Consider the following 11,540-nt stretch of genomic DNA (forward strand, 5'->3'; position numbering starts at 1 on the left):
ATACAAATTATATTATACAAATTACATTATATAAATTATATTATACAAAAAACTACAGGTTTATACAAACTTTTAAAAGGTATACACAAAATGATTGTATGTGGTGATAAAATTGAAAAACCAAAGGAATCATCGTCATATACAAATACAAATCATCGTATATAAATACAAATCAAATGAAAAATTGTTAGTTGTGAATTATACAAATGTGGCGAGTTATACAAACATGACTAATTATACAAATTCGAAGTCAGTCCACGTAATTAATTGTTACTATTAATCGCGATTAGTAATTATAGCAAACTATAGATATAATGACTAATTAAGTAGCATAAGTTTGTTTAACTACGCAATATTTGCCAAAAACAAAAAAAAAATATTAAATAGTGTAGCTTGACATATTTTTTAGTTTAGAACAAAATAATTTATAGTTTATACACTCAACTTCAAAATCTATGTTATTCGGTGGACCAATAGATTTATTAAATTTATTTCTCTTATTCGTTTTTGTTGGATATGAATTTAAAAATTATATAAATAATACTATAAATCACGGTAATGAAAAATATAAATATTTAAAAGTTATATAAAAAATTTGATTGACTTTTGACATTCTATTGGTATCACATAAAATGAGTTAGATAATAAACATATATTATTTGAAATTGACGTAAATATTTAAAAATTATATGAAAAAATTTGTCTGACTCTTGAGATTCTATTGGTACCACATACAATGGGTTGAATGATAAACATATATTATTTGAAATTCACGTAAATATTTAAAAGTTATATGAAAAATTTGTTTGACTCTTGACATTCTATTGGTAACACATAAAATAGGTTAAATGATAAACATATATTATTTGAAATTGACGTAAAAAGTACTATAAAGCACAATAACTTACGATTTAAAAAAAGTTAAAATACATATAAGAAAATCATCGGACTCCAAAAAAAAAAAAGGCCTAACCCATCGGTAGCCCCTTAAATTTGGCACGAAATTTCACTTAGGCACCTCAAGTGGATGATGTTCATTTTAGACACCTCATGTAGGGTTTCGCTGTGTCATTTTGACACTTTTTGCTTACATGGCATAGTGAGTGTAATACACTTATTGAGCGCGCGTGAAAAACCTATTTAGTCAATTTTTTAATTAATTTTTTCTTCTTCTTTCCCATTTTCAGCCACCATTTTTGCAAACTTAAATATCCAACATGGTGAATAAAAATAGATACAGTAAAATGATGAAAAATGATGGAAACTATTTTAGAAATTTAGGAATAGACCCATTTCAAGATTAAATATTACATTATTCAAGAAATTCTTTCTTGAAAGAATTTAATATTTAAAGAGGAGTAAGTTTAATTTTTGGTGAATTTTAAACTTACTAATTAGGGTAAAAAAGAATATATTTTTTTTTGAAGATGCCCAGATGTTTTAGCAAAAAAGAGATGGGGGTATTTGGAGAAGACAATGGGGTGGGGGAATGGGTATGTGCAGATTTTTCTGCAAATCAGTAGGGGTATTTGGAGAAGACGCGGGGGGGTGGGGGGGTGGTCATGTGGGGATTTTACTGATTTAATTTGTTTTAAAAAAATTATTTGGGCAAAAATACACGTGTCATTGAGTCATTGGTTACTTTATATTTTTACTCAAAATTCATTATCTACAAATTGTTTTTGACAAATGTCGTCATTTAATTTGTCACTTTACACGTCATTCGCGAGTGTAAACACACACCTCATATATTTTTGTTGATTGGCAAAAGAGTGTCAAAATGACACAGCGAGACCCTACATGAGGTGTTTAAAATGAACATCACCCACTTGAGGTGTCTAAGTGAAATTTCGTGCCAAATTTAAGGGGCCACCAATGGGTTAGCCCAAAAAAAAACTCTACAAGCAAGAATGTCTTCATCAACATGTCAAGGATATTTTCGGAACTTTTTACTTTTTCCTTCTTTATTCTTTGTAATCTCTTGCTTTAAAGGTGTACTTTTTTGTTATTAGACCAAACAACCAATCAATATTTACATAATGCCTCATCTGTCCAATCAAAAAGTTTTAAAAAATTGTTGAACTGTGTGGGCCCAACTCATGGGCTCACTATACTAGGTCGGCTCCTTATTCCATTTTTCATTTAATAGTAATAGTAATATTTTTTCTTTATATTAAATTTCTCTTATTTTTTTTTGTTGGTTATAGATTTAAAAGTTATATAAATAATACTCCCTCCGTCCCTATTTACTTGTCCATATTTCCTTTTTTAGTTGTCCCTATTTAGTTGTCCATTTTGACAAATCAAGAAAGGACAACAATTTTTTTCCTATTACACCCTTATTTACACTTCTTGAAAATTGTAAAAGTGTATGTTGTTTCCCTCCAATTTATTTCACTTGAATTCAAATAAGTAGTTGTAATTTTGAAGTGAAAAGTTGTCATAAGGGTAGAATTGTAACTTCACTGTGCTAATCATTGTTGCCTTAATCTGTGTGTCATTTCTAAAGTGGACAACTAAAAAGGGACGGAGGGAGTACTACTATAATTTATTTTTATATATATACGTATGTGTATGTGGGGCCCAATTATAAAAGGAAAACATGGTGTCTTGATAACTACTAGTACTAGTTTGTAATTTTCATTTTTTACAAGGGTCAAGAGAAATTTATTTATTAATTAACCAATAAAGTAGCTAGGGCGACTAACTTCTCTAACTTTTAACTTTGTACTTGAGTTTCTGACAGATTGAATTTTTTCATCTAAAATCTCCTCCACAAATAAATCTCTTTCTTCTAAAATCTTCAACTCTTCTCCATCGATGATTCAGGTTTGTTGTATAATCTTTTTATTGCTCTCTTTCTTTCTGGATCTTGACTTTGTTTTTGCTATTAAGATTATTCTGATTCTAATCTAATTTGTACATCTCTACAGGCTACCACAAACCGCATCTGAAGTTTTGTTTTTGTGTAAAAATCTTTTCACTACCCTTTGTGGATGCAGATCTATGAATCACCCATGATTCATAGATCCTAATGGTATGTTTTCTTGTCTAATCTACAAACGTGATCTGTTAGTAATTTAATTTAATGGCTAGCAAAATAGTTTGAATCTTGTGCAATCAACATTTGTTTTTGTAATTGATCTCCTTTTATTTGATTATTCTATCATCAAGATTCAATTTTTATTGCTTTTCAAAATCTTAATTTTTCCTTTTTGTAACATCTTGTTTGTTTTTGAAACTATCTGCCTCTCATGATGGTCCATTCCAATCCTTGGATGTATAGTTTCTTAGTGTTAATGGAATGGTCAATTATGGCCAAACACACCCTTAACCCTAGAAAAAAAATCCAATCTTGAATCATTGTTTCATTGTTGTAATTTCAATCTTGAATCACCGTTTGTTTTTATAGCTGAACTAATCCCCTTCCGGATTTTATAATCAAGATCCAATTTTTATTGGTTTTCAAAATTTAATGAATTTCCAGATCTTGTTTGTTTTTGCTACTAGCATGAGATTTCAGTTCAAAAAGTGAATGCGCAAAGATTCTTTACTATTAAGGGTAGACTCTCCTAACAACAAATCTGTAAACTTTCAAATGCAATACAAAAATAGGAACAACACTTCAACTGTAATTTACTAACACCAACAAATAGAATAAGTCTTACAAATAGCAAATAGAGAATACTTCTAACAACCAAGGTATTTCGAGGAACCTTAACCTCCAAATCTGCCAGAGAAAATCCTACCCAAAAGACTCCTGTCTTATCTTCTTCCTAGTACTATTTATTACAAAATAACTACCTAAACTGCTCGGTAACTGTTAGGTAACTACTAGAAATACATACACATAATAATTAGTAAATAAAACAGATACATTCAGGCCTTATTTTCACCCTTCTTCCTGCGGCTATAGACCCTATTAATTAATAGCAGGTCTGACAGTACGAAATCATTAAACTTTCTAGGCTCTTGTGGTCCATTCCATTTTCATTGACTCTTATACACAACCTTGAGTTATAGACATATTCAATCAATCAATTAACTATGCCTAGGGTCTGTATCATTCTAATGGGGCTTATTCCGTACCTGTAAACAATATGGCTTCGGGTTTTTCCTCATCTCCTTATTAGAAAAAAATAGGACTTCTCCTAAAGCCCCCTCGTCTCCTTATTAGAAAATAATAGGACTTCTCCTAAAGGCACAAGTTCTCCAAATCTCAGATATCCGTTAATTGGCATAATCTCTTAAACACAAATGATTCCTAATAAACTCAAGATCTATGTAAGTGTAACAAATATTAACCCACATGTCTTAATTGGTAGTTTTTCATTGCAAATTCAACAATTGCAGTCAATACAAGTACTCTTTTAAAGCAGAGAACATAGTCTTTAGAAACTCCTCCTCAAAAAAAGTCTTTAGAAATCGATAAAGCATAGTCTTGGATGTTAGATCATAGCCACTACACGAACCTTCCTTCATTTCCCCCCTGCACCAGCATTCTTTTTGTTTCCTTCACCAGTCCCATTCTTTCCACCAGCACCCCCAGTCAGTCCTTTGTTCCCCCTAGCTGCTGCTGCTGCAGCTTCCTCAGTGTCTCTTATGTATCGAGCCTGAAAAAACAGTGTATTAAAATCAGAGAAGAAATATTTTAGAATTACAATCAAATATGATTAGATTATCACTTACATGTGTTCCTATTTTGCACTGTCCTACGTGCATCTGGAAGAAAAGCACCGAACCTCTTGCATCTGGGACTACCAAACCACAGGTATTGCACTTGTGACTCATTATCTGCTTTAGAAAATTATTAAATTAGTTCATTACTAGCACCTAGAGTCTACAACTAGGCCATATGATTCTATTGCCATGGGAAGTAGCAAAATGGCTAGGATGTTGATCTGATAGCAAATTAAAACGAGTCTGCTACAAGCTAGGTTGAACTCAAGCAGTAATACCCCCTTCTGGGAACACTATCTTTGGGTGGGGTCAATTCCGGGGGTCATTTTTTTTTTTTGTGAATAGTAACTTGAGTATTAAAGAAATAGGTTCTAGGTTAGTGCCAAGGCCATAAATACAGAGAGAAAGGACAGCAGGAGCATCTAACAGATCTACAAAGGATTAGTAAGAGGTTTAATTATTAGTGAAAGCTTTCTATATATTAGGTCTAGTTCTAGTGATTAGTAAGAGGTTTTATTGACTAAATATGCATATAGACTTTTGCCAACCAATTAAGTTCTTAGTCCATATTATCTTTATTTGGCTTATTAGGCTCCACATGGTTGCTTACAAAGCTGCTACTTGTGTCAATTTAAAATCACTGTTCTTCAGTTTCCAAAAGGACAAAGGTCTTAAGGGCATCTCCTCTTGGAGTTTTCTCCTAATTATCACTTTTTTGCAAGTTTCATTACTCATTTCCCTTTACCTACCTAAATTATCAACCCCCGGTACATTGATGTCACTGGATCCTAACATTCGTTATCTTTAAAAGTGAAGTTTACAAGCACTTTCCATTCATGTTCCTTAACCATGGCAGTCATTCCAGACTAGGTGCCTTATCAACTGCCCAAAGCAACTCACAAAGTTTCAACTCTCCACCTCATGTTTTTCAAATTCACACTGTGGGAGTTCTTTTTCATTTCAACATGATCTTTATGCTGTCTAGACATTCTGTATAACATTGAATAAATTATTAAATTAGTTCATTACTAACGCCTAGAGACTAGGCCATATGAATATATTGCCATGGGAAGTAGCAAAATGGCTAGGATGTTGATCTGATAGCAAATTAAAACGAGTCTGCTACAAGCTAGGTTGAACTCAAGCAGTAATACCCCCTTCTGGGAACATCATCTTTGGGCGGGGTCAATTCCGGGGATCCTTTTTTTTTGTTTGAGAATAGTAACTTGAGTATTAAATAAATAAGTTCTAGGTTAGTGCCAAGGCCATAAATACAGAGAGAAAGGACAGCAGGAGCATCTAACAGATCTACAAAGGATTAGTAAGAGGTTTAATTATTAGTGAAAGCTTTCTATATATTAGGTCTAGTTCTAGTGATTAGTAAGAGGTTTTGTTGACTAAATATACATATAGACTTTTGCCAACCACTTAAGTTCTTAGTCCATATTATCTTTATTTGGCTTATTAGGCTCCACATGGTTGCTTACAAAGCTACTACTGTCGATTTAAAATTATTGTTCTTCCAAAAGGACAAAGGTATTAAGGGCATCTCATCTTGGAGCTCCAAATTATCACTTTTTTGCACGTTTCATTCCTCATTTCCCTTTACCTACCTAAATTATCACCCCCGTTGTATTTAAACGCACCTCGGTTCTGGGTGGTTCATTTGTGAACATGCAGATTGCAGGGTGTAGAATGGTTGTTTATTATCTGAAGATAATATGCTTAAGTGAGTGAGGAACTAATAAAGTGATATGGTACGTTGATGTCACTGGATCCTAACATTCGTTATCTTTAAAAGTGAAGTTTACAAGCACTTTCCATTCATGTTCCTTGACCTTGGCAGTCATTCCGGACTAGGTGCCTTATCAACTGCCCAAAGCAACTACACAAAGTTTCAAACTCTCCACACCTCATGTTTTTCAAATTCACACTGTAGGAGTTCTTTTTCGTTTCAACATGATCTTTATGCTGTCTAGACATTCTGTATAACATTGAATAAATTATTAAATTAGTTCATTACTAACGCCTAGAGTCTACAACTAGTCCATATGATTTTATTGTCATGAGAAGTAGCAAAATGGCTAGGATGTTGCAACATCTGATAGCAAATTAAAACGGGTCTGCTACAAGCTAGGTTGAACTCAAGCAGTAATACCCCCTTCTGGGAACATCATCTTTGGAAGGGGTCAATTACGGGGATCCTTTTTTTTTGAGAATAGTAACTTGAGTATTAAAGAAATAAGTTCTAGGTTATTGCCAAGGCCATAAATACAGAGAGAAAGGACAGCAGGAGCATCTTCAAATTCACGCTGTAGGAGTTCTTTTTCGTTTCAACATGATCTAGACATTCTGTATAACATTGAATACATTATTAAATGGGGTTTTTGTTTAGTTTTGGGGTTTTAATATAATTCTAATTGCATGGATCTTATTGGCGAAAACAAGGTTACACCATTATCACCATTGGTCTACATCAACAAATCCACAGTTTGTAGTCTATGAGAAATAGAGAGTTATATATATATATTTATAGATCTAGTATTGTTACCTGGTTTATTGCAGAAAAACCCCAAAGCTAGCTAGGGAAGATGATCGGCGTAACCTGCAAAAAAGTTGTAGTTGAATCTCGTCTCTCAAGCAAGAACTGGTTGTTCATGAAGTAACCCAGATAAGCCTATATATGAAAATATAGGCCTTCAATTCAACTTTTTGATTGTTCCCGAATTACGATTCGCCCAAAAAGTTTATTAATATTTCAAATAAATTTTTATTTTATTTATTATTGCTAACTAGATTTTGGGTTTTTCATCACTAATGAAATTTTTTATGTTTATGAGAAAAAATTTAACTTAAAAATTTAAATTAGTATCCAAAAAAGCTTGGACTTTATTTTATATGATTTTATCTCACATGGTCAAACAGATCCTATCAATTTCAATGTATCAAATTAAAGTGATTTATCTCAAATGGCCAAACGGATCCTGTCAATTTTAATGTGAGTGAACGGAAGAGTGTTTTATAAATAAATTATTTCTAGAAAATCAATTCAAAGTGAACGAAAAGAGTAATATATATTATTTTTGCATCATATTAATATTTTTGAATATTTATGACCGAGAGTGGAAAAAAATAAGCAACTAAAACCATAAAAGAAGAAAAAAATGGAAATTGTTTGATTTACTTGGCATATTACGTGTCATCTTAATATAATTTAAGAGTTTCTTTAGATTATCTAATTAATAGAGATATAAAAATAATTATGCATTTATATAAAAATTGAAACTAATAACAAGTGTCTTAATTTTTCAAAATAAAGAAGTAATCTAATAATAAATACAAACATTTACTTACTAATTTTGCGTATGCAGTGTTAAGTTCATCTTATTCTATAGTTAGATTCTGCAATAAATAATATATAGACAACTCACTAGAGCAACGATAGAGTAACAACAAAAATGAAGAAGGCAAAAGGTAGAAACTAATTTTGGTGTTCCTTCATAGATCTATGAATTTCGTCTCTACACTTGAAATTCCACTTTCCTCCGTTTCATTCAAGTAAATTAATTTCGAAAGCATTCCGCTATAAAATTTTCATTTCTAAAAAAGTCATATTTACTACGTTAGGTTGAAAACTTATAAATATGTCTTCCAATCGCTAAAGCTAATGCTACACTTCTATAGCAATTTTGAATAATTTTACTCGGTACGTGACATTGTTTGAACAGGACAAAAAGTAGTACATTCATTCTTTGTTTTCATATTAAAATATAGCCTTTTTTTGTTTTTACTCTTCAGTGTCCGAAATTCGCTTTGAAGTCTTGATTAAATTCACATCGCATATTGTAGGGTTAATTCAAGAGTGATGCTGCAAATATGATTTTCTCCATATCCAGGACTCGAACTTGAGTTCTCTAATTAAGGGTGAAATAATCTCACTGCACCACAACCTGTATTGGTTAAAATATAACTTCAAAAGTTATAGTACATGTAATTTTCTGATTTAGAAAAGCTTCCGATAAATGTGTACTGTATATATAGTTTTCTTGCTTTTCATTATGTTTTTTTTAAAAAAAAAAATATCTCCAAGGATGGCAATGGGGAGGTGCAGGGTTTGGGTGGGTGGGTTGAATTTAACCCGTAAAAATTTTAATCCGCTCCGCTCGGTCTCGCATAACAACTTTTTTCATTTTCAATCCGTCCCGTCCGGCATAGACCCCCCCCCCCAGCATAAACCTTCCTTGTATAATTTTTTTAATATAGTCTTTTTCTAGTTAAATTTGATACTAAAAATATAATCCATAAAACTAAATTCATATTTTCACGAAGTTGTATTAATTTAATAGGATAGTGAATTGAAAAGTTATTTTTTAGAGGTCAATTGGGAAACATGTAAGAAATTGTATTATTTTTTATTGAACCATTTTCATTTACTGTCTTGAATATTTTAGTAGCTTTTAATAAATAATGTTTTATCACTCATGTAAAAAATTAAAATTAAGTTTGAACCCACATAAAATCATATTTACCCGCAAATTGCCACCCCCACATTAATTTTAAAAAAATCCACTTCAACTCGACCCGCATCCCACCCCCCCACACAACCTTAAACCCACTCCACACCGCATCTGCCCCCGCCCCACTGCCATCTCTATGTCTCCTTACTACAATTAACAATTTGATCGTAGCTCGTTTTAATTATCAAATTAACAATTAAATAATTATATGTATTTTATACTTTCTATGTTTTAATTTGTTTGTTTTTCTTTTTTAGTCCATTTAAAAAGAATATCTCTTTTTCTTTTGTGATAAATCTTTAATTTCAACTTTTATACCTTACAATTCTCTACAAAATTAATACTCATCTGTAGCGAATAAATTGGAGATTTTTTTTCTCTTTAACTATGTTATTTCCCCCATATTCGCTAAAATAAGTTTCTACTAGTTATATTGTTGTGGAAAATATTATTTTAAGACCGACAAGTAGACATATTGATATTGTGCTGCTATTTTTTTATTTTCTATTTTAGTAAAAACGAGGCAAATTCTGAATTTTAAGTTAGGATAAATGAATATATAAAGTGCATTTCGTAATGGTTAATTTCACAAAGAAGCACTCACTTTTTGCCTAATGACAAAAAAGTGATCAATGTATTTTTATAACAAAATGAAGATGCCACTTAACTTTTTAGACTACATGCCCAATACCAGTCCATAATCAACCTACACCAATACATGCAGGAGAATTAAAACAGTAAAAGTCTAATGATTAAAATCGATTCAGTCATTTGTCACTTCGATTCGCTTAAAAACAAATCATAATCAGCCTAGTTATAAATTGTTTCTATTCGAATCTGCCTCCTAGTTCTTATTCTCCATCTGGTCCGAGTTACCACTCTCTCTGCTTCGCTTCTGGTGTGCAATATCAATGAAGAAATCAATTAGCACAGTCTCGAATTCGGGCATCTTAGCATAACCAGGGAAGTAATTGACATCAATTACAAGATATCGAGTTCCAATTCTACTGTCCCTTAGCATATCAAAGTTAAATAGATGCAGCTTCAGAGCATCCCTCATCCGATTAGCCACTTCGTTTACAAAGCTCAAAGGCGGCATTTCTGCCGCCTCTATGAGCTCTGCAAAACTCTCGTGATCGCTCTGATTTTGAGCAGAAAAATTAGATACCTGATAATTCTCTGAGGTGCTAGTGTTCAGTTTTTCTTCAGAGATATCGGTTAGTGACTTCCTTTTCACGCATTTCACATGATCTCCTGCTACATAAACTTTGAAAATGACTCCACCGTGGTTCACGAATTCCTGTAGCACAATTGGAGGATTTAATTTTGTTAATCCGTTTTGGTTTAGGATTAAAGACAATTGGTGTGAATTTGCAGCGCCAGCTGCTATCAACGGCTTGGCAATTACGGGAAACTTCAAGCCCTCACGAGTCATAGCGTCCTGCAGAGATTCCGATGAATCGTCCGAAACGAAAACCTGCAAAGCAATTATTGAAGATTACAATCTAGAGGTATCGATACGAATCTCTAGATACTAAGAATGCATAAATAACTAATTTCGAACTTTGTAAACTGTCGTGTTTTCAAATTCAGAATCTATAAACTTAAATTCTGAATCCGCCTACTCTCACTTTCCCAACTCTCATAGGTGGATTTTGGCTATAGCAAGGGAGGTTCAATTGAAAAATTCCCCCTTTCCTCCCAAATTCTCTCCAACGTAATAGAATTAAAGAAAACCTGTAAAGGAGTTTCGAGATGCTCAATTTTCAATTCGTTGACGAATTCGAGCATAGAGACTCGATTCTGGAGCTTCTCGACGGCATTTACAGGGTCAATTATGAGTGTAGTAGGGCTCTGGAGGGAGAATTCTTCGAGCTGTTTCCTCCACTCTGTGTCATATAGCTTGTGAATGACGCAGTCGAAGGGACCTTGTTCGATCAATGGCTTGTCGAGATCGATGGGGATGAGATCAACGCCTCGATCTCGGGCATGAATGACCAGAGAATCTTTCATAAAGGTGTTGATCTTTTGAGATGAAAGAGCGTAACCAATAAGAAACCTGTTTCCTGCTAGTGATTCAGACATGGTTAGCTACACCACAAATGAATAGTTGTTGAGAACAGAGATGAAAAGCCAAGAAATGGTGCAATGAAAAGAAGCTAAAACAGAGGGATTATGAGTCAATGCACAACATGCTAATGGTATTTGAATATAAAATATGACCTCCAACTTAATTTTATATTTGTGGAGATTTCTATGTTATAAAAATAAGTTGAAGTGTCTAAATACTCATACTCAAAATTAAAATGTTTGACCGATAATTGCGATCAAATTGAAGTTTCT

General features: G+C 32.7%; 2 protein-coding genes across 2 annotated transcripts in view; one reads left to right on the forward strand and one right to left on the reverse strand.

The window, feature by feature from the left end:
• The window catches only part of LOC125813703 (cysteine proteinase inhibitor 6-like), a 180,455-nt gene that overhangs the window by 40,702 nt on the left and 128,213 nt on the right, over positions 1-11,540 (forward strand). The gene's annotated exons all lie outside the window — the stretch shown is intronic.
• LOC125813698 (inositol-tetrakisphosphate 1-kinase 1-like) lies at positions 9,994-11,349 on the reverse strand. The gene is made up of 2 exons (XM_049493151.1): positions 10,935-11,349; positions 9,994-10,674 (listed from the first exon to the last, which is right to left on the reverse strand). The coding sequence occupies exons 1-2, from the start codon at positions 11,280-11,282 to the stop codon at positions 10,042-10,044; spliced, it is 981 nt and encodes a 326-aa protein (XP_049349108.1). The 5' UTR covers positions 11,283-11,349; the 3' UTR covers positions 9,994-10,041.

The sequence above is a fragment of the Solanum verrucosum genome, unplaced genomic scaffold (assembly GCF_900185275.1).
Source record: "Solanum verrucosum unplaced genomic scaffold, falcon-dt-bn FXZP01000205.1, whole genome shotgun sequence".
Classification (NCBI taxonomy): domain Eukaryota; kingdom Viridiplantae; phylum Streptophyta; class Magnoliopsida; order Solanales; family Solanaceae; genus Solanum; species Solanum verrucosum.

Excerpts from the sequence above, each read along its gene's own strand:
- LOC125813698 (XM_049493151.1), bottom strand. The coding sequence starts at position 11,282 with ATGTCTGAATCACTAGCAGGAAACAGGTTTCTTATTGGTTACGCTCTT. Across the intron at positions 10,675-10,934 it reads ATCTCGAAACTCCTTTACAG|GTTTTCGTTTCGGACGATTC; the intron begins GTTTTCTTTAAT and ends ATTGCTTTGCAG.